Source organism: Athene noctua, chromosome 5 (assembly GCF_965140245.1).
Source record: "Athene noctua chromosome 5, bAthNoc1.hap1.1, whole genome shotgun sequence".
NCBI lineage: Eukaryota > Metazoa > Chordata > Aves > Strigiformes > Strigidae > Athene > Athene noctua.
The window spans coordinates 51,865,099-51,890,638 of NC_134041.1; the positions used below are offsets into that span (position 1 = coordinate 51,865,099).

Consider the following 25,540-nt stretch of genomic DNA (forward strand, 5'->3'; position numbering starts at 1 on the left):
GGGGGATACCCAGATCTAGAATCTGGAGGACCGCGTGCCAGCAGTGGGGGCAAGATGCTGGTTCCACAGTTCCCCCAGACCAGGGGAGATAGCTGACCCCAGAGATGGCATTTTGCTGTCCCCACTGGGTGGGGGGGTCAGGGAAGCCGGGTCCAGCCCCCAGCCATGGGAACACAGTGGGGTTAAACTGCAGGTGCCTCATCCCATGTAACACCCCCCCTGGCCAAACATGCAGGACAAGGAGCCTGCAGCTGCAGGTAGTGCTGGGACTGAGGTGTCAACCCCCTCGCTCCTGATGTGCACTGAGCTCTAGTGGCCTCAGCGGGATGTCCCGGGCTGAAGGGGAGCAATGCCCTGCAGAAGCAGATCCTTCCATCTGGGAAGGATCCCATGGGTGCCTGGCCGGTTGCTGCCCACACGTGGCCGTGGGAGCTGGGCACGCGCCAATTTGGGGTTGTGCAGCACCCCGGGCAGCCGGCCCTGTCCCATGCAGGGTCGCTGGTGCCTGGCTCCACATATGCCCCCTGCCCCCAGGAGCTGGCAGAGGGCCCTGAGGCAACACTTTGGGGTTGAAGTCTGAACTGGAAAGCCCAAGGATGCCCACAAAACCCCCAGACCTCTCACCCCACATCAGCCCCAGTGCTGTGAGAAACTTGCTAGTTCCTACTTTTTTTCTTTTTTTTTTCCTTTTTTGAGGGAATGCATCTGTGTCCTCCACTGCCCTGCCCTGGTACCAGTGCTGAGCTGGAGGGTCTCACATGGTGCCCCGGCACCCGGTATGGTCCAGGCCAGGAGGAAACCCCCAAGGCAGGGCTGCCTTCCTCCCCATGCTGCCTTGACCCAAGGTCATGGAGAGCAGCGATGCCTGCTCGTGCCAGGGAAAGTTAAGCAGTAACCTGGGAGGTGGCATCCAGCCAGCCACCGGCGCTGGAGGTCCGGGGAACCCGTCCGTGCGAAGGACATCTGGGTAGGGCTCAGCTGGACCCCCTGCGGGTGCCCGTCTGAAAGCACATGGTCCCCATGAAGGGTCCCGGGGTTGGCGTAAGGGCCAAGGACCTGTGGGGCACGGCTGAGGGGGCAAGGTGGGCAGTGTGGGGAGCTCTGGGCACAGGGGCTGGGGCAGGGTGGGCTGCTGGAGGGGCCGGCACTGGGTCTGGCAGTCTGGGGACAGAGGGGGATGTGCCCCACTGGGTCTCTGTGGGGCAGAGGGGGAGCATCGCCCGGGTGTGGGGCAGAGGGGCGGGGGGCAGTGGGCTCTCCCAGGTGGACAGGGCAGGAGCCGGGGTTTCCGCGGGCGGGTGCAGGGTGTCAGGGCGGGGTGGGGCAGGGGTCCCCCCGGAGCCGAGGCGCGGTGCCAAGGCACAGCGGGGCGGGAGCAGGGTCTCCTTCCCGGCAGAGGCGGGGGCCGGGGCGGCCGCACGCCCCGGGCAGACCCCGGGGGGCCGGGGCGGAAGGGGCGGCCCCGTCCGGTCCTGCCTACCCCTCCCCGGGCCGCCAGCGCTGCGGTCTCGGTGCCGAGCCGAGCCGGAGCCGTGTCGGGGAGCTCCTGTCGCCGCCGCCCGCCGGGACGCGACCCCCGGGGCACCTGCCCCGCGCCCACCGGGTGCGTCCGCGGCACAGCCGGGAGCGACCCCCGGCACCCCCCTGCCCCCGGCTGCGGCTCCCAGAGCCCCGGCGGGACCCCGGCAGCGGGGCGGGGGTTGGGGACCAGGGGGCGGTGGCAGCGGTAGAGCCACGCGCGGCTCCCGCGGCCTGGGAGGCTCCTCGGCGCGGGGGGATGGAGTCGGGCAGGCCTTGGAGGCAAAACCCTGCCTGGGGGCCCCTGAGGTTGTCCCCCACTTGCGGGGGTCCGGGTGCATGTGGAAAATGACGGGTTTGCTGCAATACCCCGTTTGTGAAGGTTTTTAAAATGCAAAACCTGTTTCTGCGGCCAGAGCTGGGTTGTGCCAAAACTGTGCCCGGCCCAGTGCACCCCGTCCTGGGGGGGGTGCAGCTGGGGTGGGGCGGGCAGGATGGCTGCCTGCCCTCGGGGCCACCATGGGTCACCCACCCCTGGGTCGGGGCAGGAGGAACCCGGAAAGGACACGGGAACTCTGCGGAGGGCGAGGAGAGGAGTTTGTCCCCGTTGCCTAGGTTGGGATGGGTTGGTGGTGACCCTGACCCGGGTACGGAGAGGTGGCTCTGGGGTGGCTGGGCGCCAGGAGGTGGCAGGGGCAGGGTGGGGCGATCCCGGCATCGCCGCCTTCCCCGGCAAGCAGCTTTTCATCAATCACAACTGAAACTTAAACAAACCATAAAGCCTGGGTGCCGGCACTGTGCAGCAGGGCCCTGCAGCAGACGGTGCACAGAGGTGCCAGAGGACAGGGTAAGTGTTTCATCTCTGCCTCACCCCCCACAGCCTCTCTGGTCCCTCGTGGGCACCTCCTGCCACGGCTCCCGGGACTTCCCATCCCTCCTCGGTGCTCTCCCGCAGCTCTTTCCTTCTGGGCAGGAGCTGGCAGGTGCCTGATTTTTTCTCCCCGTATTTCCTGCTCGGAGGCAGAAGGCAGGGCACACCGGGTGGCCCTGCACCCCGACGGCACCGACAGCCCCTCTCTGTGCCCAGGCACCCGCCGGAGCTGCCGCCATGGAGCTGGGGAACGTCTCACAGCCCGTGTACGGCCCTGGGCCCGAGGCGCCGGGGAGCAGCGTGGTGGGCCTGGTGGGGATGGTGCATGGCTTCCTGCGGCTGGTGCAGCCCAACGCCCTGCCTGTAGGTGTGTGCACGGCGGCGGGGGGCTGGCGATGGGGGGTGGGGGGCTGCTCAGAGCCGCTGGGTCCCTGTTGAGCCTGAGCTCTCCTGGACTGGTGACCGTCCATCCAGCATTTAAATGCTGGGGTACTGGGTTAGGAGGGGTATGGGGAGGGAAATGGAGTGGGGTCCCTAAGGACTGCCAGCTGTGTCCTGCCCGTGTCCCATCACAACTGTGGGGCAGTCTCAGGTGGGCCCCAGGACAGGCTTTGGTGGCAGCTCCACTTTGCAGAGTCCTGCCCCATCCTCCAGGTGTCTTCACCACAGGCCCCCATGAAAGGTGCAGAGCAAACCCCACGCTGCCTGTGAGATATGGGGTCCTTGCCTGGCTTGCGGCCCTCTGCTTCGGCAGGACCTGACTTGGGGCCACCAAGAGCAGCGTGTCCCAGTGCCAGCACCCGCACGGCAGTGCTGCAGGCACCCGCTGCACACCACCCTGCTTGCCAGCGCTCGCCCTCCCTCTTCCACCTCCGAGGGGATGTGTCGCTGGCACAGCTCTGCCCCGAAGTTGTTGCAGGTCGGCATGAGTGATGCCAGGACCCTGCGACTGCTCAGTGCCTGCGGAGCAAGTGCTGCCCACCCAGGGGGTGATTTGTCACTCTGGCTGCTGGCACTTGTGCTTCCTCCTTTGCTGGGCTCGGCCCTTGCTCGCCAGAAACTTGCAGGCAAACGCGTGGCTGGCAAACAATGCGATGGCTTTGTGGCATTGTTTGTGTCGCACAGATACTGGGGTACGATCACACAGCAGCGTGTGTTGGTTTGGCTTGTAATGAGGCCATGGGGCAGGGTGAGCCCTGGGGATGAAAAAGGCTGAGCAGTGGGGGGACCTACTTTGCCCTGGTGCCCATCTCGTGCTGGGTGGGCATCTGCCTGGGGCTGGGCTGCAGGAGGGCAGCCCAAGGGCAGCCAAGGTGGTTGTTGGAGCATCCTCCCCCGAGCCTGCCCCCAGTGCCTGCTGGGGTGAGGACCTCCTTGCTCTGTGGACCCCGAGAGCCTGGGGGCTGGCAGGGCTTTTCCTGGGTGCAAAGGGCTGTGTCACATGATGGCTGGGGAGAGGCAGCTGTGAGAAACCTGCCATGCACTTACAGCCGCTCTGAGCTGCAGCACTGGAGGTGATGCCTCGTGCTGGCAGCCCCTCTCTGAGGTGAGCAGAGTGCGGGGCCCTCCTGGAGAGACCAGTACCTGCTCACAGCCCTCTCCACTCCTTGTCCTGCAGAACTGATCTCAGACTTTGGGCAGCCCCAGAGTGAGGATGCCAGCAGGGAGCAAGTCCAGAAGGTGAGCGGGCAGCCAGGGCAAGTAGCCAGCAGCCCCAGACCACCACAGGTTGGGGGATGCTGGTGGGTGCTGCTCTGAGGCTGAGACCTGGGTTCTGGGCAGCAGCAAAGGGGAACCCATCCTGCCCCATGGGGGTCTGAACAGGACCCTCAGAGCTGGAGAGCCTTCAAGAGCACCGGTGTTATGCTGCCTCTCATTCTTCCTCTCCCAGCTGCTGCTCTACGAACTGGGTTTCCTGGTCTGCATGGCCATCGGGCTCCTCTTCATCATCCTCGTGCCCCTGGTGGGATGTTGCTTCTGCTGCTGCCGCTGCTGCGGGAACTGTGGGGGCCGCATGTACCAGAAGCAGGGCCGGCAGATGGGCTGCCGGCGCCGGGCGCTCTGGGCCTCCGTCCTGCTGGTCTCTGCTCTCCTCCTGTGAGTACGCCGGTTGGGAGGCTCCGGACGGGACCTAAGGGCGGGTGGAAACACCGGCGCTTGGCGGCTGTGCCAGGAAGCTGCCATTGTTCACAGGAGCAGATCCCAGCACGGCAGGACAAAGGAGAGGAAGCAGTGGCGGTCGGGAGCTGGCCCCGGGGGGGCTGTGTGTTGGCAGGGTGCAGACCCTTCCCGACAGCTTTGCTATGGGGAAGTGTGGGTGTGCCAGGCACCAGGCTCCCCTGTGCCTCAGTTTCCCGCATCCCTCCTCTTGGCTGTGTGCAGGGCTGATGCTCTGGAAGTGGGGCTCAGTGGCATGGTCTGGACCCTGTAGCCTGCGGTTGGTGCAGGTGGATTCAGAGAGGCCTGGGGGGAGCATTGGGACCGAGCTCCCCGTGTGCTGACCCTGCCACCCTTCCCTTGTAGGGCTGGTGATGTCTGTGCCTTCGTCAGCAACACCCGCTTCTCCCAGGCCGTGTGCGGCACCTTCCCCAACATCAATAACACCCTGGACAACGTCCGCACCTACGTGGCCTCCATCCCCCAGGCAAGCCTGGTCCCCCTCCCCAGCTGGGTTACCTAATGGAGGCAAGGGGTCAGGTGGAGAGCAGCCCACATATCCCCTTGGGAAAGGGTAACAGTGGGGCTGGAGGTGGGGCAGGGTCCCCACCCTCACTGACACCCCATCTCTGTCCCTGCAGCAAATCAATTTTATCATCGACAGCAGTGATGTCCCGCTGAGCCACGCCAACCACAGCCTCCAGGGTGAGGGTGTGCAGCAGAGGGGGGCTGGAGCATTCCCATGCCCCCACGGCGAGCTGCTCTGGCAGGGTTGGGGGTGCCTGGGGAGTGGGGGTGTCTAGGGGTGCTGCATGGGTGCACCCTGCTGCTCTGCAGATGGCTGCTGACCCTGGGGGCCACTGGGGTGTCTAAAGGGAGTGGGTCTAGGGGCTCCTCCTGGCTCTTGCTCTGCTCCAGCTGCTGCTTTTCACCATTTCAGGCTCCTCTCCAGGGAGGGTGAGGAAAGTGGTGGCACGGTGGGGGTGTCCCTTCTGCCTGCCACATGGGGGCTGGTGTAGGACGAGGTCTTGGGGGGTGTGTGTGTTGGTGTTGGCAGTTCCCCTGCAAAGCCCTGGGACCCCAGGGGTTCTGTCACTGACACCATCTCTCCCACCTCTGCAGACACTGGGCCTAAGCTGGGTGGCATGATCACCTCAGGCATCAGAAGCAGCATGGACGGGGCTCTGGGATCCCTCCGGAGCCTCCTGCAAGGTAGTGGCCCCATCCCTGGGGGGCTGGCAGGGCCTTGGAGGGGACTTGGGGGGGAAGCCGAGAATGAGAGCTGGAGTAGGTGCATGTTTGGGTAAGGCTACCAGGGAGGGGGGGGTCCATCTGGCTTCCCAGCCGCAGCCCGGGGAAAATGCTAGGACTTTGGGGGATGCCCCTATGTTGCATTTTTTGATGGGTCCCTGAGGTCCAGCTGGCTGAGGACTCTTCCAGGCAGAATGAGGCCCCAAGCCCCCCCACTGTCTCCCCAGGGATGGAGACGTTGGCGGCCGCCTTCAGCAGCATTGCCAGCACTCGCTCGCGCCTCGAGCAGCTGCAGAGCAACTCCAGCCGGCGGCTGGCCAGCCTGCGGGATGGCCTCAACCAGACCCTGCAGCGCTGCGGCCGCCCCTGCGCCAGCGTGTCCCTGGAGGGCCTCGCCTTCAGCGCCAACTTCAGCACGGTGAGGAGGGGCAGGGTGTGGGGCCAAGGGTCCCCCACAGCCCCTTCGCCAGCACCCCGCAGCCCCCTCACCCCAGGCTCTTCCCCGTAGATCCCCGGTGTGGAGCAGCAGCTGGAGGCACTGGGTGATGTGTCTGGCTCCAACATAGCAGCCGATTTAGAGAAGGTAAGAGGTGACCCCTGCACCCATGCACAGGGCTGGGTGCTCCGGGGGCTGCGGGGGCTGTGCTGCAGAGGGGTGGCTTGGTAAGAGCCCCGCCAGGAGTTAGTTGCTGCTGCATGGAGAGATGTGCTGGTCGGAGGCCTGCCTCGGCCAGAGCCTGCCCGCTGTCCCCACCACCCGCAGGCATTGGCACATTCAGGGATGGGTGCTGGGGGGAGTATTGGCTGTCCCATGCCACCGAGATCTGGGGACAGACGGAATCTGCTGAGGCCTGGGTGTGGGCAGGGACATGAGCTGTGTGCTGTGCCCCCCTGGATGCAGGTTAACAGCACGCTGGACATGACCCCTGCCAAGGTGCAAGAGCAGTCCCAGGACATGGTGACAAGTAAGCAGGGCTTTGTGCCCCGTGTGCTGAGTCCCCCCTCTCCCAGGGCTCCATATCCAGTTCTCATCCCATCCCTGCTTGCAGACCTCCCCTGCTGCCGCCCCACTGCCTGCAGCCCCGGCTGTCCCCAGGTCCCCATGTGCTGTCATGCTGATTCCATCCTTGACCGAAGCCACCCCCTTCCCATCCTCTCCCAGTCCCTACTGCCCCAGATGAGCTGGACCCAGGCAGCAGTTCACAGCACCAACCTGTCTCTGTCCCCTGCAGAGACCCAGGACCAGCTGGGCCTCATCAGGCAGGAGATCAGGAGCTTGCAGGAGCACCTGCCGCTCCTGGATGTGGAGGGCAATGTTGGGGACTTTGTGGGAAATGCCACGCTGGTGCTGAAGGAGTACAGGGAGCCGATAATCGGCTTGGATGGGCTCAGGTAGGTGAGGGGCTGCTGCATCCCCCAGCTCCTTTGTCTGGAGAGGCTCAGGCTCTTGATCCTCCAGTTGCTGGAGCTGGGGGTTTGCTCAGTGCTGGGGTGGTGGGTGCAGGGTAGCCAGACCTACGCCTTGCAGCCATCCATGCCCCTTCTCTGGCAGGGTACCGGAGGGCTTATTTCCTCCCTGGGAAGGAAGCTGATGGGATGTTGGGCACTGCTCAGGGTCCTTCTCTCTGACTCCAGCTCCTCCTTTTGCCCCAGGTGGGGCGTGTGTGTCCTCCTGTGCTGCATGGTGCTGCTGGTGGTCCTCTGCAACGTCGTTGGGCTGCTGCTGGGGCCCCTGGGGCTGAAGGAAAGCGTGCTGCCCACACAGCGCAGCAGCCTCTCCAATGCCGGCGGGAACTTCTTCATGGCGTGAGGCTCCCTTGGCTGCCAAGGACGCGCATGGGTGTGGTGGGACGGGTGGGCAGGCTGGGCCTGGGGATGTTCAAGCTCCTAAATCATCAGATTACTGTGGTTTAATGCCTTGCCCCACATGGCAACTCACCGTGCAGGTGGTAAATACGGGGGTAGAACACGGTGCCGGTGAAAAGCGTTTGAACAGAGCCTGTTCACCCCGTGCCAAGTGGGGGCCTGGCAGTGTGTGCCTGGTCCCGCAGCTCTGTGGGTGGGTGGTGGCTTCAAACCTGGGGGAATCTATGCCGGGGTGCAAACACCAGGGTACAGCCTGGATGTGCTCCAGGGCCTCCAGGGTGCTGACAGCGTCTCTGTCTTGACAGAGGGGTTGGCTTCAGCTTCATCTTCTCCTGGCTGCTGATGCTGCTGGTGCTGATCACCTTCGTGCTGGGGGGGAACATCTACATGCTCATCTGCGAGTCCTGGCACAGTCAGCAGCTTTTCCAGGTGAGCTCCCTGTTGGGGAGACACCCCTGCCTGGAGCCACTGCTGCCTTTCTGAAAGCTGCTGGTGGAGCGGAGGCAGAGCTGGCCTGTTTGGGATGTTCTTCCTAGGTGTCCTGCCCTGCACCATGTCTAGTTTCTCCATCTCTTCCCTTCCTCTCAGCTCCTGGACACTCCTGGCCTGATCCCCGGCTTCAACCTGTCAGAGCTGCTGGGCCAGGAGGATGGCACAGCAAACTTCTCAGAGATGTACAGGTGGGTCCCAGCCTCAAAACCATGTCTTTGGGGAGGGGTATAACTGCTTGGTGCTCGCTGATGCTCCCTGGCGTGGGGGCAGCTTGTCCTACCTGGCTGCAGGCAGGCGCTGATGCCAGGGAAGGATGGAGGTGTGACTTGCCCGCATGGTGAGGACATGCTCCTGGGAGGAGGTGGCCTTCACCTGCCATGTTTTCAGCCCTGCATCCTCCTCCTGCAGGCAGTGCCAGCGAGACACTGCTCTGTGGCAAACACTGCACTTGGACCAGAGCGTTTCCCTGGATGAGCTCTTCAACATCAGCCAGGTGAGCACAGGGGTGCCATGGCCTGAGGAGCAGAGCTGGGGATGTAGGGCTGGTGCTGGGGGGACAATGAGGGGATAGCACCCCGCCCCATCACAGCTCCCCTCATGCCCGCAGTACACAGCAGAGATCTCCACGGCCTTCGAGAAGATGAACATCACCCTGAGCCCAATCTCCCTGCTCAGCCAGAGGCAGAGAGACTTGCTGCTGAACGCCAGCCGGGCTGGGCAGCCCCCTGACTTCACCTCCACCCTGGAGCAGGTGGGCTGAGGGTAGCCTGCTGTTGGGATGGGGGAGTCGGATGTGTGTTGATGCGATCCACTGCCCCCTGCCCTTTGCTGCTGTGGGAGTCCCACTGCAGGCTTCCAGGGTGTCCCCTGCTATCCGTGTCACCCCTTGGGGCAACTGGGCACCTCCTCCACCCGGGAAGCCCTGGCTCTACTCTGCCCCATAGGGATGGTGTACAGGCCCCCCATCAGCCCCATTCCCCATTCTCACGGCTCTGTCTCTGCCTTTTCTAGCTGGATCAGAACATGACCCACGGAAGCCTCCTGGATCTGGCGGTAGAGCTGGAGCAGCTGGCAGACAAAGTGGTGAGAGACCATGACAGCCCAGGGCCATGGATGCCCTGTCCCCAGAGCCACTGGCTGTGGGGGCTCCTCCACAGATCTGCCTGGGTGCCGAGGGGAGGCAAGGCCCTTCACCCTTGCCCAGCTCTTTTCTTCAGCCTGGCCCCACCTCAGATGGCTGCGGGGCAGGGACCCTGTGCTGGGGGGCACTGCTGACTGCAGCTCCTCCAGGGCGCAGACATGAAAGACGACCTCAAGGCTGATGCTCGAAAGCTGAGGGAGCTGGACAACGAGATGAAGATGATGTTCTCTGGGCCACTAGTGAGTGATACTGGGGTAGGGGAAGGTCCTAAGATGCTGGCTTGGGCTCCCCCATAGCTTGGAGCCTGTTGACAGGGTCTTGGCTGAGCCATGGGGTCCACACGTCTGACCCCCCTCTCTCCATCCCCAGCAAAGCCTGAAGGAGAACATCCACTCAGTGCAGAGCAGGGCTGCGCAGCTCGAGGTAAGCGGCACAAGGGGGCCTCCCGAGCACACCCCACTCCAGGGCTCCCTGCAAAGTGCCCCTGAGGTTCTGCAGTGGACATGGTGGGGGCTAACCTGCAGTCTTGGGGAGCTGGTGTCTGCTGTGGGACTCTCCAAGAATGTACTGTAGGGGCTGCTCATGGGGCAGAGGGAGGGGGCCCACACCACGGACCCTGCCAGGCACAGGCTCCCTCCACCCGAGGTGCTTGGGCACTACCAGCGCGTGACTGCTGGGACACCACAGCTCAGAGATGCTGCGTCCCAGGGATTGCTGCCGGGCAGGGTGAGGGAGATGCAGGGACCCCACTTTCCCCATCACACTGCTGAGATCACCTTCCACCCCAGGCACAGACAAAAGCTGCGGTGGACAAAGCCAGCAAAACCCAGGAGTTCCTGGAGAGGGAGACAGCAAACATCATCAAGAATGTGAGCTTGCCTTGCCCTGCTGCTGGGCTACCCAGTGGGGATGTGACTGGACCCCCGCACCAAGACCTCCCTCTGTGCAGGGATGCCAAGCAATGTCTGGCTGTTTGTTCTGCCCTGTCCTCTTCTCCAGGGGTCTTCTGCACCCCTGGGTGCCCTCTCCCCTTATGGCACCCCAGGCAAGGAAGTAGGGTGGGGCTTGCAGCCCCATTGCTGCTGGGTTGAGGTGGTCTGACAGCCTTGATCCTGACAGGGAGGGGACATGGGGCATGGATGGGGCTGGGGGTGCAGCATTTCCACTCTCTGTTTGCACCCTCGCACCCCCTCCACCCCCTGCAGGAGACATGGGCCTTCCTGGAGGAGCTGTTGGATTTCTTTGAGACCTACATCTCCTGGGCCAAGAGCAGGGTGAGTTGAACCTTCCTCAGCGGGGTAAAGAGCAGGACAGGCTGCAGGGTTTTGGGAACACTGACATGTCCTGTCCCCAGCTGACGGGAGATGTGGCACGTTGCAAGCCCATAGCTCAGACCTTGGATAATGTGGAGGCCATCACCTGCGACTACATCCTGGACTCTCTGGTGAGTGAGGCAGCAGTGTGTGAGGTGACACATGTGTGGGGTGGCAATGAGATCCCCTTTTCCCCCTCATGCACAGGATGAGGGGTACCCATTTCTGCCCCAAGCAAGCAGGGCCCAGCATCTCCCCAGCAGATTGCTGTGGCTAAGAGCAAAGGCCAGGCTGCAAGAAGGGGTGGGTGGATGGTCTTTGGGGGCCCTGGGAGCAGGAGAGGCTCTCCCAGTCGCTGCCTGAGCCCTGATGGCACTCTCCCTGCACCCAGAATGCCTTCTGGTTCAGCCTGGGCTGGTGCACCTTCTTCCTGCTGCCCAGCATCATCCTGGCCATCAGACTCGCCAAGTTTTACCGCCGCATGAACATTGCCGATGTCTACAGGTGAGGAGCTCCTGCCCCCCTGTGACCATGCTGGGTCTGGGGTCACCCCTGTGGAAACTGCCCCTTCATGTGCCTCATGGCAGTCTGTGAGGCTGATCCTAAAGTAGCAGGGGCTGGGGGGGGGGGGGGGGGGGGGGGGCAGGGAAGTGGCTTGGGACCTGCCGCCTCTGAGGGTGGAGATATTTCAGAGAAGAGCCTGGCTCTGCCTGCTCTGCAACTCCTCTTTGGGCAGCTGAAGGTGTGTGTGGCCCCCCTTGGAGGAAGGAGCCTGGCTTGCATGGCAGGGCTGCAGCCCCCAGCCTGGCTTGGGGGTCTGCCATCTGACTTGCTCTGCTTTGCACCATTTTCTGTGCTGGGGCCCCCAAACAGGAGCACAGCATGGTGTTGCGCAGAATGCAACACGCTGCATAGTTGGTGTCATTGCCATGAGGGTACAGTGTTTTCTCACGTGCTTGTGGACACCAGCGCCCTGGGGCTGCCCCTCATCCCTCCGGGGCCCTTTCCCCATCCCTCCGGGGCCTTCTGACCAGCAGCCCCACTGCCAGCATGGCCACCAACCCCTGAGGGTAGTGAGCAGCTTCCAGTGAGTGGATTTCCAACTGCTTAGGGCTATGGCTTGGCCCTGTGGTGCAGACATTTTTGCTGGGGGTTCCCCAGCCCCCCACCTGCTACCCCTCTGCTCTAGGGTCACAGCCACTCGGGGAGCCAGGTTTGCAGCACCCCTGTGCCCAGCGCAACCCCAGCCAGCTTTCCTCACTGCCTGCCCCACTCCTCCTCGGTCCATGCCCTGGCTTCCCCTGGACCCATGCTGGGGTGGTACGTGGTGTGTGTGGGATGTGGCGCCGAGCTGGGCTCTGCCCTGCCTGCAGCGTGTCCCCATCGGTGGCCCTGGCACCCTTCACTTCCCCCTGCAGCCAGGCTGGCTGGAGACACGGGCTCAGCTGCCAAGGAAACTTGTGGGAACTGAAATTGTGGTACGGGGGAGATGTGTACCAGCGCCGGCGAGCGCGGGGCCCCACTGTGCCTGCCTGGGGAAGGAGTGGTGATGCTCGGTGGGCAGACACGGTTTGGGGGGCTGTAGGAGCCTGTGCTCTCTGTCCAGATGGGGCAGCCGCGATGGAGGGGACCATAGCACCCTGCAGCCCTGTGTCCTCTTTGTGTGCCCCAGGGGAGACCTTGTCCCACTGGCAGATGCTGGACTGTCCCAAGAGGCATCTTCTTGCCCCACTGACACTGTCCCCTCTTTTTTCTCCCCTCCAGGAATGAAGCCTTGGAGATGTAAGTAGCAGGGCCAGATCCTTGTATGGGGTGGGGGACAGCTCCTGTGGCATGAGGGGGAACAGGGCACAGAGGGAGGGAGGCAAGGAGGGGAACAGGGTGAGTGCAGGCCAAGGAGGGTGCTGGTACCGGGGGAGGACTGGGAAGGTGGAACCTGTGCCACGTAGACTGTTCTGGAGTCCCCCCATCATCTTCCCACACTCCTAAGTTAGGGGGTGCTGCTGCTCCCAGCCTTCCCCAAGCTGGTGGGGTGGGGTGGGGGTCCTCTTTCCTGTGGGGCTGGGTGATGGGTGGGATGACGTTTGGCCACCCCATTGCATCTTGTGCTGTCCCTTGCTCCCCTCTGTGGCTGGGGGTGACATAGATGATCTTAATTTTTGCAGGCCACCCACGTTCAACTTCTACAAAATCCCACGGCCGTCCACGAGGCATTAGCCCCTGTTGCTCACAGCATGGGCACAGAGGAGATGGACATGGCGGCTTTGTCTGCTGCACCTTCTCCTTGGGCGCTGGGGAGCAGGTTGGGACCCCCTGGCTGAAACCTCCTCTCCTCTCCAGTTCCCATTATGTGACAGTGCCCTGGTATGTGTGGGAGGGGGCTGCTCCTTGCACTGCCCCAGGTGCGGCTTCACACAGAGCCCCCACCAGACAGAGTAGGCTCAGGGCAGTTTGTACTGCCCATGCCACTGCAGCCTGTGCTGCTGGCTAGCGGGAACCTGCTTACCCAGGGCCCTCACTTGAAAAATGTGACTATTTATTTTTGCAGGGAGCCTGAATCTTTCCAAGGCTGTGATTTTTGGTGTCAAACAATAAATGGGGTGCTTGTGTGCACTGCAGGCATATGGCTGCGCTCTTCACGTCCGGCTGCAATGGAAGGATGCAGGGGTAGGGGCAGGGAGGGTTCCTCACTGCTGGCACAAGCCGGGCCTGTGCCTGGGACTAGAGGGCTCTTGCTGGGGTCTCCCAAGTGTGCCCTGCCCACAGCCAGCTCTTGGAGTCCCGACCCAGCCCACAGGTCCATGCAGGACCACAGCTCAGAGTCACCAGGGCTGGGTGACGTTCCCCTCACTGGGCAGCCCCTTGCACCTGTGGCTGAGTGGGTGCCAGGTCCTTCCCTGTCCACGAGGTGCCACCCCATGCTGTCTCCAGCACACAGGCACCCTGTGCCCTCCAGTGACCCTGCTGTGTGTTACCTGTGGGTTTCCAGTTAGCTTATGGGGTGCCTGCAGCCCTCACCTCCCTCCCTCTGCTGGGTGTGGTGGCACAGGGACTTTGTGTCCACCCATGCGCGTCCCACACTGCTGCATGGCACAGATGGGCACAGCGAGGGCTGCATGCACAGACAAGCCAAAGGTGATTTGGTCTGCACCCGTAGCGGCGCCAGTGCAGGTCTTGCTTTGTGCTGCTCCTTGGCGCAAGCACAGGGACCATCCTGAGATCCGGGTCAGGCACGGGGTATGTATGTGAGCAGCTTGACTCATTTCCTTCAGTGCAAAGTCCAGGTCTCTCTGGAGGGAGCAACAGGGCCAAAACAGTCAGTTTGCCCTCCACTACGTGCATCTGCTTTATCGCTTTTTCCATTTGCCTTCAGATCTTCTAATCACTGTTTTTTCCTTCAGGCGTTATCTGAAGCTGTACCAGCCTTACCTCCTGCTATCTCCCCCCAGCACCCGTCCTGACTGCAGAGCACCCCATGCTTGCCTGTCACCCAGCTGAATCTGTCCTGTGAGGTGGCTCAGCCTGTGCTCCGGCGCAGGGATGCCCCTCCCTTTCTGGTACTTGGGGCGGTATTTCCCAGCACCCCCTTGGAGAGCATTTAGCTCAGTTTTGTCTCCATTTGTTCTGCCTTTGCTTTTCCCCACCCCAAACCCTCAACCTCCCAAGTTGTGACTGTTTTGAGCTTCTCTAGGGGATGCATGTGGACGTTTCCATCCCCAAGTCCCAGGCTGTCCCCACCACACAGCGTTCCCCGCTTCCTCTTCCCTTGCTGTGCTTCGGGGACACCAGCCCGCGCAGGACTGCTACTGGCTTCAGTTTCCACTAGCTGGCTTTGCAGGCACTGCTCCCTCCCTGCTCCCCTCTGCTCAGCCTCCAGCCACAGCCTTTTCTTTGCAGAGCTAGTAGTGCTGGAAGGCAGGGAGCTTGACACTCCACTGTGTCAGCATGGCCACCTGAACCTAAACCCATCCCTGGCCCTGAAAATCTCCCCCCAAATTATTGCACAGCCTTTGCCAAGGTGTGGGGCTTGCTCTCAGCAGCTCCTCATTCAGCGCTGCCCCAGAGCAGCATCCTGGTCCCTGGAGCTGTGGCTCTGAGTGGGGCTGGGGTCCATCCTCCTCCTCCTCCTCCTAAGCAGCCTCAGGCAGGGCCAGCAGCTGCTGGGGAAGAGGTGAGGACGGCTCATTGCAAAAATGCCCACGGTGGCTGCCACCAGCTCTCCTTTCAGGCCAGGCTCCCTCCACTCATGTGAGCAGCAGCTGCCAGAATCCACTTCCCTTGCGTGGGAGGGAAACTCGCAGCTCCCCACGACCACAGCACAAGCACTGTAAGGTCTCATCAATAGCCAGCTAGTCTCTACAGAACCGTTGCAGTAGTTCCTCTTCCTCTTTGCCAGGCTTTTTTCTACCCACAGGGACTTTCTGCAGCCGAGCCCTTGTCTGGCAAGAGGCCCTGCTGCATCTTTACAGTGGTTTGATGAACGAGGATCCCTCCAACGACAGCTCTGCCTGGAGTAGCGGGCTCTTGCTGGGACCAGCCTGGTGCTCCCTGTTGCTGGTTTTCCAGCCAGGAACAAAGGGACAAGTTGCAGCTCTTGAGAAAAAAATTCTCCCTTCCTCAATTCTGTCTTGGGCTCAGCCACAACCATGTGCTGCCTGGATGGCCGTTCTCTGTGGCATACACACACACTGCTGCCTCCACAGCTTCAGCTTCATAGGGGTAAGGAGCTGAGTACCACAGAGGGAATGGGCTGGCCAGGCACAGCTCCATCTCTGAGGCCCCAGCATGTACCAGTGGTGAGTTGAACGTGGCTGCTTTTCACCAGAAGCAAAATTAAACTGCCCTCTTCCTGAGGGTGTGCATCCTCATAACATCCAACATTGCCCAAGCACTGCTTTAGGAAACTTTATTTTTAAAAGGCATCTGTCTTCCACACTGAACCGCACTCTCAAGAGGACTAATGCAGGTGAATCTCCCCCATCCCATCCCTGCTGGGCTCTGCCAGCCCAGGCAAGAGGCAGCTCCTTCACACCACAGCCCAGATGGAGGGGCAAAGCCCCAGCCAGGGTCTCTCTCCTGGAGGAGGGGGCCAGGCAGTAAGCTCTGGAGAGAGGCTGGAACCTGGATCTTCCTGCACGACTGCTCTCAAGTTACACTGACTTTGCAAACAGAGGCACAATATGAGCCAGACAACCCTGACAAAGCCCCTTTGTGTGCAAAGGGCAAAGGTAGGGGAGATGGGAACGGAGGGCCCGGGCGTCCTGCAGCATAATCTAAGCTTCCACAAAGGAAAGGGAGAGGCAGGGCCAGCCCCAAGCTTGCACAGGCTGCTGCCAGCTTCTCAGCTCGGAAGAGAGTTTGGGTACCGTCTGGGATAGAGAGATAAGGGAATTAGGCTGCTCTCTCCAGCTAAGTAGCTGCAATCAGTCACAGCTACAGGATTGATCCCAGAGGAATTGCGGCGAGACAGTGTGCAGAGCGCTGCAGCTGCCAGCGCGTGTGCTGGGACCCCCAGTACCATGAAGCTGCACCACACGGGCATTTGGCATCTGACTGAGCCCAGAGCAGCAGGACTCAGCAGCTCCACTGCAAGAAACATGCCCAGCTTCTCACAGGCAGAGCTTGGAAGCACCCCCAACCCACTGAGCAGAGAATGGGGAGGGAAAGATGGTGTGTGTGCCTGCCCACCACTCCTAGAGGGTCAGGGAAGTAGAACTGAAGTTATAAAGGAGCCAAGAAAACCGAAAACAAAGTGCTTTGGGCAGGGAGCAGTTCTGTAGCCCTGTAGTGCAACCAGCACTTTCATCTGCAAATGCACCCGGCATTTGCTCCTCCACCGGGGCACACGCAATTGCACTTGCTAGAAATAGCCAGAAAGCCTGCCCTGGCTTCAGATGAGATCCCCCAACCCCAGACACCCGACAGACTCTTTGAGATGTTGCCGCAGGGAGACTTCAGAAAGGAGCAGGCTTTCATTCTGCCAGGCAGGGCAGGATTTCCTGGGGTGGATGCGGCTTTCCCCTCCCCATGCACCCAAGGCTTGGGATGCCGTTGTGCTTTCCCCCTTCAAGCAGTGTCATCCTGTGCCAGTGTGGAGGGGGAGGAAGTCCTTGCCACGGGTGGCTGAGGGGCATCATCGGCCGCTACTTTTGAGGGGACCTTGTGCTCTCGGGGTGGGGCAGGAGGGGGGAAGGTGGGGCTCTGCAAGGCATCCGAGTACATCTCATCCTGGATGCAGGGACGCTGCATAACCCTCTGCAGCAGCGGCTTGAGCAAGCCTACAGTCAGCTGGTTCCCCTTGCTGGAGAAGGGTGCTGGGTCCCCCTGGGAGTCTGGGAGGTGCTTCAGGACCACGGCGAGGATGTCAGAGGTGGTGAGCTCAGTGGGACACAGCTGCCACAGCGTGTCCAAATAAGGGTCCAGCTCCCGGTGCTGGGCAAACTCTGCCAGCAGTGTGGTGAATATCTCCTTGTTAAGCAAGGGGCTGAGTTTGGAGAACTTCTCTGCCACCTCCACCACCCGCTGCCACTGCTTTAGGCGGATGAGAAGGTGCAGAGCTTGCAGCACGGCCTTAGGCCTCTTGCTGCAGAGCAGCAGTTCAAGCTCCATCTCATCATCTGCCACGCTGCGCTTGTTCTTCCTGGCCAGTACTCCCAGCGCTCTCTTGTATAGTGGCACCCGGCCCTCTGGGCCCTCCTTGCTGCTGTATGCCCAAGAGACGCTAACATACTGCTGAGTCAGTTCCACAAAACTGGGCAGCCACTTGGGTTTGAATCTCAGGAAGGAGGCGCAGATGAGCTCAAAGAGTGGGACCACCCCATTCTGACCCACCTCCTCCTGCTGCGGCCCTCCCAGGACCTTCTTCCACACCTCTGGGGTGGCCCTGGCTACCAAGAGGCCATCCCCGTTCTGCTGCAGCTGCAAGCAGCTCCTTGTTGCCTTCCAGGCAGCCTTGGGGAAGGAGGCAAAGACAGAGTTCAGGTAGGCCAAATTGTCCTTGTCCATGTCAGAGCACAGAACACGGCTGACCTCCTGCTCCACCAGTTCCTCGCAGTAGCTTTCCACCTCACTCTCTGGGGCACACACCACGCAGGTCTTGAGGAGCTCCAGGCTCGTGTAGCTCTGCAGCTCCAGGCTCATTGTGCTCAACAGCTTGGTGTAAGTGTCTTGGAGGCCTCGGGCTGGCTTCTGGTGGAGACTGTGCTGCAGGATGGCAGTGAGAGCCACAGGAGCCTGGAACACACCACCTTTCTTCAGCTTCTCCACTGTCAGCTTGGAACTGCTGAGGCTCCTCCTCTGGTAGTATCTGCAGGCTTCCTCAAACACCATCTCCACCAGGCATGGCTCAGGTCTGCTGCTGTCCTCAGGTTTGGAGAAGCTAAAGCTGTAGATGCCAGTTTGAGTGAGGAGCTGGATGCTGTCCTCCTCTCCTAGGGACTCCAGGAAATGCACCTCTTTCATGCTCAGGATTTTCTTTTCTATGAGCCTTCCACTGTTCTGGTCGACGAGGTAGAGGACCCCAGCCAACACACAGGCCAGGATGCTGCCAAAGGTCTTCAGCTGGACAGGACTTCCTTCGGCCAGAGGGCCCCCCTCCAGGTCAAAGATATGCCTCTGTGTCCCATCCGGCTCCATCATGTTCACATCACCCTTTCTGCTCACCAGAAGCAGACCCTCACCGTTGGACACAGCGGAGGTGTGAATGTCCAGAGGTGCCAAACCTGAGAGAAGACCCACAGAACCAAGCAGGAGCTTCCTGAAGTCTGACTCGCTGCCGGAGCGTAGCACTTTGCTGTGGATGAAGCCTGCAGAGGGGGCTGTGATGGTGAGCTTTGCCTTCTTGGGATGCCAGATGAGGAGGAATTTGGAAGTGGTGGCAAAGCTGGTGGTGGCAGGCACCAGGAAGACATGCTGGGGGGAGGCCAGTACCTGGTACTCAGGGCTGTTGTGCAGAACTATCCTTAGAGTGCCCAGCCGCACACCCTGCTCCCCAACCTCCAGAGCCCGCGTGCAGATACAGAACCTGAAGGCACACTTGCTCATGTCCGAGTTAGTGTCCAGGGGAGGCCTCTCCTCACACCACACCAGGCTGGCTCCTTGGCTGCACACAGAGACGATTCGTGCCCGGGCACCCTGGCAAAGCTCCACTGTCTGCAGCAGCTGCCAGCCCACGGCCAACACGAAGTGCCAGACCTCGGTGCGGCCATGCTCCCACACGACTGCCAGCACCCAGGCACCCAGTGTCACAGGGTTCTGCAGGAAGAGCAGTCCCACAAGGGCTGGTTGGGGCGGCTGCCAGTTCCTCTCCAGGTCGGCTCCACCGATGCCGTGGCGCTGGAAGGCCACCACCCGAGGCTGGGGGGGCGGCCGGCTCTTCTGCAGGACCAAGAGGTGCTGCCCGTCGGGGCTGGACTGGACGTGGCTGGGCTCTTCTCCCCGGCACAGCAGCTCCTGCAGCCAGTGGCCTCGGCTGAAGTCACTGAAGTCGGAGACCTGCCGCAGCGTCCCGGCTCGCTTCATCTTGAGGCACCCACCCTGGTCACCGAGAGCACGCACCAGGGTGAGCCGGGACACGGAGTTCCTGCTGCCACGGAGTCCCCTCCCACGACCTGCCCCCGTCGCAGGGTCTCTTGAGACCTCCCGACCCCCAGGGACCCCCCCCGGGCACCCTCCTCCCCCGGCGAACCGGTTCCGCAGGCTCCCAACCCGCCGAGGTACCTGCCGCGCTCCCGGACACCCACCTCCGCTCGAGCGGACACCCCCTCCGGTCCCGGCGGGGCCTGCCTGCCGCGGCGGCTGCCTGCCGGGCTGGGCCGCCCCTCCGCCGGGGCCGGGCCGGTGGCGGCACGGCTGGGCTCGGCTGGGCTCGGCACGACGCGGCGCTGCGCAATCACGAGGCGGCGGCCTTCCGGGAGGAGCCGCGCCGCGCCGGCCCGGGCCGCCCCTCTCCTACTTCCGTCGCCGGTGCGGGGAGGGCGGCGGGGCCGCGGCCCGGGGGCGGCCGGCGGGGCGTCGTAGCCGGAGAGGCCATTTTTTTACCGGGGGTGAGGTGGGTGTGTCAGTCTCCTCGGGGAGAGGCGAGCTCCGTCCGGCTCGGGGAGGAGTCTCCCCGCCGCTGCCCCTGCCCGCCCTTCCTGTGGCTGCCGCCGAAACGGGGGGCCGCCCGGGCAACCGGCGGGCGGCGAGGCCCGACGCTGACAGCGTCCCCCCGCCCTCCTCCGAGTGCCGGCGGCGCTAGGACCGCGCGGCGCGGAACACCAAGGCGCATGCGCGGCGCGGGCGGCGGCGCCTGCGCAGTGGGAAGGGGAACGGCTGCCCGCAGGTGAGTGCCGGGGGTCGGGGCGGGGGGGACGCGCGGCCCCCCCCACCCCGGCGGGGCCAGGCCACGCCCCCCCGCCCCTCCCGATCGGCCGCCCCGGCGCGGGCGGGCGGCCCCGGGGCTCTGCCGCCCCGGCCCCGGGGGCCCGCGGGGCGGCGCCGCTGTCCGCCGCGGGGGGCCTCGCCGGGCACCGTCTGCCGGCGGCGGTGTCCGTCGCTGGCCGCGCCGGCCCGCCCCGCAGGTCCGGGGAGCTGCCCCCGGCCTTTGGGCAGCCGGTGCTGGCGGAACCTTGCCGGGGGGGGGAAAACCTGCTTTGCCAGAGCTCCTTCCGCGGGCCGGTGACCCCGGGCTGTGTCAGGGCCCCTTGCCGCCCACCCTGCCCCGCGTGGGGCCTGCCCCTTTCAGGGAGCTTCGGGCCTGCGGGAGTAGTTTTATCCAAGTTTGTTGCTTAAGAAGTTGTAGGTCCTTCCCCCGCTGTCCGCAGCGCAGCCGTGACCCCTGAGAGCGCGTTACCACAGCGAGTGCCCCCGGGTGCCGAGCAGCGAGTGCTGCCTCGCCCGAGGAGGCCTCCCAGCAGGCTGGAGTTGCCCAACCCTTGGGCCGTGCCGGTGCAGCTGCTCTTGAGCCACAGAGCCCGCCCGCTGCCGAGGTGGTTTGGGTTCAAGGGAACTCTTTCTAGATGAAGAATGAGCAGGGCATGTTCTTTAATCACTGATCATTCCAACTATCTGGTTTACCTCACGGTCCTACAAGCACTTGTATGGGCAAAGCCAAGGGGAGCAGTCAATTGTGGTAAAGGAGTGGGAGCGTGTTATGTTTATTATGCTGAAGGCAGAGGCAGCTTGCTACATAAGCTTGCAGCTTCAGCCAAAACCTTGTTGCGTATGTCACTGTAAGAAAGTTTGCTCTTAAGCAGAGACTGTAATCTGAATATATGATGAGAGCCAATTCGGGCTGAGCAGGTGGGTGGAATATGCAAAGCAATAAGATAATTTGGATCATTGCGATATGTGGTGATTGCAGTTCACCAGCTGTTTGAGCTCTAGGTAGAAAGCGTGACAGATTTTTAAGAGGAATTTTGGGGAGAGGGAAAAGGACATCAGTTTGGTTTTCCCGTAATAATAACGTAATCCTCTGTTTGTGTCCCTTAGGGCACTTTTTGCTGTGTGCAGAGACTCTGCAGGCGGGGTATATACAAGTAAAAATGTTACCCAGTTATTGGCCAGCAGGTACAAAAGAAACAGTGAGGCTTTAATGAGCTGCTAGGCTAAGCATTCATCTGCTCACCACCCCTGCTAACACACCAGGCAGCCATGCAGTCATCCCTCAGGAGGGGAAGGGTCAGCCTCAGCTACTCAGAATTGCTGAGTTGCTGTATTCTGGCTCCCTGGTGGTTTTGTTTTAGGACTTACACCTTTTTGAGTTCGTGTTTTTCCTTTTGCGTGTTTGTGCTACTAATGGTCCAGATCTCAAAAATGTAACCTCTCTGCAGCTCTACCTTTCTTATCTTGTCGAGGCTCTGCTGTGCAGCTGCTTAGAACATGGCAGCTTCCTCAGAAGTCGGAGCTAAGGTCATACAGCTGCGCTGTATTCGACATGGGCCTTGGATCCCCACTGACAACTGAAACCACGGGAAAAGGGCTGGGGAAGGTTACAGGGAGAGTGCTTTTCTTCAGAAGGAAGACATCTGAAAAGGTCTCTGAGTGGCATGAGCTTTTAGGTGGGAGTGTAGAGGCAGTGTGGAGTATTTCATGGTAAACTAGGTGGGATGTATTCTAAAGGGCTTGAAAAGTGAAAACTCAGAGAGACCACCTGATATGAGAGAGCTGGGCATTGTAGCCAGGAATATGGGAAGGAAACGTGATGAAATGAAAAAATGAATTTGTAAAAATGGTGTGAACAGATGGAGGTGGAAGCGTGTGACACGTGTCTAGATGGACTTGACAGGAAGAAGCTTAACTAGTTGATGGTGTGAAGTTGATGGATTGGGTGTTATTTTAACTGGACAGCTAGAAATGAAAGGCAATTATGGATGAAGTGTGAAAAATGTAGCTTAGATGTTATTCTTTTTTATCATTGCTGAAGCAGGTGTAGTGGGAGATAGTCTGTGGCTGTATCTGCATTAGGAAACTGCTTTTCCTGTTTTTCAAGGGGGGAAATACAAGTCAGTAGTAGTGCAACTTCAGATTGTACTGTGTAGAAGCACGTACACTGCTAACACTCTGAGCAGGATGGAAGGACTTGCTGGTAAAAATGCATATACTGGGACTGTGCTGGGGATTATTTTGCTTGGTACTGCAGAAAAAGAAGTAGGATCTATGTGGGTTTTTGTCATCAGCACACCCTCAGAATATAGTTCTCGTTATATACTGCTTGAAGGCACCTGGAAATTCTGCCAGCTGGATCCAAGGCTTGTGTTCTGTGAGTGTTACTGTTTCCCTTGGTGGTGGGTTGGGCACCTTACAGTCATAAAAGAAGGTACACTCTGAAGAATTTTCATTCCAATGGATGATATACAAGTAAGGTTGTAAAGAATGGATGAAATATAAAACCAGCGTGGATGTACTAGCACAAACTGTAACTGCCAACGCAAGAGTTGGTGGAGAATAAGCTGCCAGAGGGCTTAGAGCAGGAATTTGGCCATGATGGTTGCTAAAGTCTTGACAAAATCTAGCCCAGTGTGTTCCTTCTCTCTCTTGTTTCCAGTAGTGGCCTGCCAGGCTGTGCTGGGTGGTCCTGGGAGTTTTAATACTGGAACTTGAACTGGGTCAAGGCACTGTCTGTGCATGAGGATTCATAAACTCTTGTGCTGGGGGCAGATTCTCTATTGCTTCCAGTGATGGATGAGTGCTAGAACTGTGTTCTAACTGCCAGCTGCTCAGGTCCAATACTGGCTCTGTGGATTCATCATGTGGATTAAGTGCAAGCTTCTTCTGGAACTTAACTGAAGAATTTATGGACTACGTGGCTTATAATTTATGGCTTTAGAAGCTCTAAGTTAACTTTTAGGCAGCAGTTTATCCCCCTCTCTTGCGTGATCGAGATGATAATTTTTGAACAACTTTCCTTTAGACTTGAGTGATGCACCTGCAAAATACCTTGAAAGGCAAAGAGTGATCACACTGGGTCCCAAGTGCATGCAGTTGTTGGTGGGGACAAGTACTAGCCTTCAAATATTTAAACAAGTGAGTTGGATCTTAGTAGCAGTGGTAAGTCAAGGGATACTGGATTCTAAAAGCAAAAGTATCTCAGTTCTTTATTCAGTGTCTTTATAAATATTGATTGAGGTCCAGGGCTTTGGCATTAACACACTAATGTAGGTCACATCATTTGCACTACCTTTTTCAGATAGGGAATAAATGTGAATATATGTGAAAATACCATTTTATGTCCTCTGTTTGTTTCCCTTTTATTTAGCTAAGAAGTGTTAGAGTACATTTTTTCTTGAGGTGTCCAGACTGAAAAAAATACACTTATTCATGTCTGGTTGTATATGGGGGTCGTGTATATGCATCTGTAATCTTGAAAACTTCTCAGGTTTCTTAGCCTAGGCAATTAATGCAAAATACAGCGCTTGGTGGGCTGCATGCAAGATTACAGAAGTTACAAGTTTTGGATCCTGATGTTGTTACAGTGTAGATGTGCGTTAGTGTGATGTTCTCTGTAGCAGTATTTTTGCTATTAAAGGGTGATCTATGGAATAATAGTATGTCTGTACAGGAGCTGAGTGACAGTTGGAGCAGCCAGAGTTTTCAGTATGCACAAGTCTGAATAAACCTCAGACTTAAAATGTCAGGTTCATTTTTCCTGTGGATACTCTAACAAAAAGCCAACAGAGATGTGTTCATCAGAATGTCACATGTTTGGTTGGAATCTCTGCTATGAGCTCTGGAATGAAATGGAAAGGAGGTGGATGTTTGGTTGTGCTCATCCCTTTCTTCCTGACTGGATCAGCTGGTCTCCTGGGGTTGATGATAGATAAAGCAAGAGTCTGCCTGAACTTCTGTCTGCCATGAGTTTTATCTTCCAGTCTTTGTGCTGCCAAGACTCGTGCTCTGTTGAGGTTTCTTTTAGTTCCAGATGAAGCATCTTGGATCTTCTGCTGCACAGCAAAGTACTTGCTGTTCTAAAAATCCACATGCATGCACTTCCCTGGCCCTGAGGGGTAGTTCTCCTGTGCAGTCAGTAACTACAGCAGGATTCATTTAGCAGCATGTGTTAATGAGACTGACCTATTGACAGAATAAATTATCCGTTTGAACCTAAAATGTGGAAAATGCACTGATGCTTTTTAAACGTGATGCATTTAAAGGATAATTGTTAACTATATTCAGTGTTGTTTTTTTCATTAGCTGTCACGGTGTCCTTATAATTTGACACCTCTGCAACTTATTTATAAATGTTTTCTGCATTTAACTGTTGCTTTCTGCAGCTGCCTAGAAGGTCCCCATTAGCAAAATGCAGTTTCCTGTTTCTGTCTTTATGACATCTAGAAAATGTAATTGCATAAAGTGAAAAGAAAAAGCCATTTGTACAGCCTGATCATCATAGGTCATGAAACAAGCGCAGCCTAATAAAGCATTGGCATGAAAGGCGACTTTTGCTTTTCTCCCCTTGTTCCTCCATATGCTCATTTGTAGAACAGCAAATTATAAACAAGAACATTATTTAATCCTTGCCTCTAGCAGTCTTCTTTGTATGTGCTCTGTGCAGCTTTGGTTGAGAGAATATGAATCTCAAGTCCCATTTTGACAGAAACTAGAATGTTCACATGATCATGCAATCCCTCTGATGCTCACCCAGCATCAAGCCTTTGTATCTTGTGGGATTTAGATTTTTCTGTCTTTCTGGAAATGTAGGAAAAGTGTTCAAATGCAGCTCGCAAAGGCCAGGGACTAAGCAGAGCATGTTGATCCCTTCTCATTCACATATGCATTTGATGTGAGCATGCTGACCTAGAAGCACTGAGAGTTAGTTTATTAGTTTTGACATTGGGATTCGTTAGCTGTAATTCAATTAGAAGCACGCTGATGGATGTGTTTGTATGCTGGGGCTGGCAGCTGCTTTAGATTCAGAAACTTACAATTCTAGTTGGGAAATTGTTTTGTGCAATCTTGGGTAAGATTTGTATTGCTAGGCTAAAAGTGACATCGTTCTTGATTTGGTTTTTAATAGATTTCTCTCTGTTTCCAATTAAGTTTCTAATTAGAATAATGTCTTATTTCCCATGACAGTTTAAAAATAATGCAAAGTCTGTAAAAGAGAAGCTATCAAGATGATTGAATAATGTTTTCTTTTTGGTTTGTTAGACTGAAAACTTTTTCCATCTTAACTGGATGCATAGACCTGCCTAGGCTACAGGAATAATTTCGGTATTTACAGAAGGTTATGGTGCAGTAGTTGCTAAGCTTTCTTCTGTCCGTGTGTCTTGGGGCTGTTTCCATTCTCAGCCCAGCACACACAGCAGCCCTTGACCAGCCAGCTGTGCATATTCCCTTTCTAGTGGGAAGGCAGAGCACCCAGCTTTTCAGGTGCGAGATCTGCTACTCTCTGTCCTATCCTCTGCTTTCCCATCCAGTCAAAGCTCCTTCCTTCACATCTGGCATAGGGTC

The 25,540-nt window shown here is 58.8% G+C and overlaps 3 protein-coding genes across 3 annotated transcripts in view; 2 read left to right on the top strand and 1 right to left on the bottom strand.

Moving 5' to 3' along the window:
- The first annotated feature begins 1,503 nt into the window (after window positions 1-1,503).
- On the top strand, window positions 1,504-13,184 carry LOC141961488 (prominin-1-A-like). The gene is made up of 26 exons (XM_074908427.1): window positions 1,504-1,603; window positions 2,399-2,501; window positions 2,606-2,756; window positions 4,008-4,069; window positions 4,281-4,486; window positions 4,913-5,033; window positions 5,188-5,251; window positions 5,669-5,758; window positions 6,025-6,215; window positions 6,306-6,380; window positions 6,699-6,762; window positions 7,030-7,189; window positions 7,451-7,603; window positions 7,969-8,092; window positions 8,252-8,343; window positions 8,564-8,648; window positions 8,763-8,906; window positions 9,167-9,238; window positions 9,446-9,535; window positions 9,666-9,719; window positions 10,085-10,165; window positions 10,502-10,570; window positions 10,651-10,740; window positions 11,001-11,113; window positions 12,374-12,391; window positions 12,775-13,184. Exons 3-26 carry the CDS (start codon window positions 2,627-2,629, stop codon window positions 12,824-12,826), a joined length of 2,400 nt encoding a protein of 799 aa, XP_074764528.1. The 5' UTR covers window positions 1,504-1,603; window positions 2,399-2,501; window positions 2,606-2,626; the 3' UTR covers window positions 12,827-13,184.
- A 2,010-nt stretch (window positions 13,185-15,194) lies between these two features.
- HPS6 (HPS6 biogenesis of lysosomal organelles complex 2 subunit 3) lies at window positions 15,195-19,473 on the bottom strand. The gene is made up of 2 exons (XM_074907582.1): window positions 19,351-19,473; window positions 15,195-19,144 (listed from the first exon to the last, which is right to left on the bottom strand). Exon 2 carries the CDS (start codon window positions 19,127-19,129, stop codon window positions 16,676-16,678), a length of 2,454 nt encoding a protein of 817 aa, XP_074763683.1. The 5' UTR covers window positions 19,130-19,144; window positions 19,351-19,473; the 3' UTR covers window positions 15,195-16,675.
- A 373-nt stretch (window positions 19,474-19,846) lies between these two features.
- ARMH3 (armadillo like helical domain containing 3) overlaps window positions 19,847-25,540 on the top strand; it is a 135,786-nt gene continuing 130,092 nt past the window's right edge. The window contains exon 1 of the mRNA XM_074907584.1: window positions 19,847-19,931. Coding sequence (XP_074763685.1) covers window positions 19,876-19,931 — 56 coding nt within the window. The 5' untranslated portion in view covers window positions 19,847-19,875. The remainder of the gene's footprint in view (window positions 19,932-25,540) is intronic.

What these genes read in the sequence shown, in the direction of transcription:
- LOC141961488 (XM_074908427.1), top strand. Translation starts at nt 2,627, where the DNA reads ATGGAGCTGGGGAACGTCTCACAGCCCGTGTACGGCCCTGGGCCCGAG. An exon ending in GCCCAACGCCCTGCCTGTAG is followed by an intron (nt 2,757 to 4,007) that starts GTGTGTGCACGG and finishes CTTGTCCTGCAG; the next exon opens with AACTGATCTCAGACTTTGGG. An exon ending in ACAGTCAGCAGCTTTTCCAG is followed by an intron (nt 8,093 to 8,251) that starts GTGAGCTCCCTG and finishes CCTTCCTCTCAG; the next exon opens with CTCCTGGACACTCCTGGCCT.
- HPS6 (XM_074907582.1), bottom strand. Translation starts at nt 19,129, where the DNA reads ATGAAGCGAGCCGGGACGCTGCGGCAGGTCTCCGACTTCAGTGACTTC.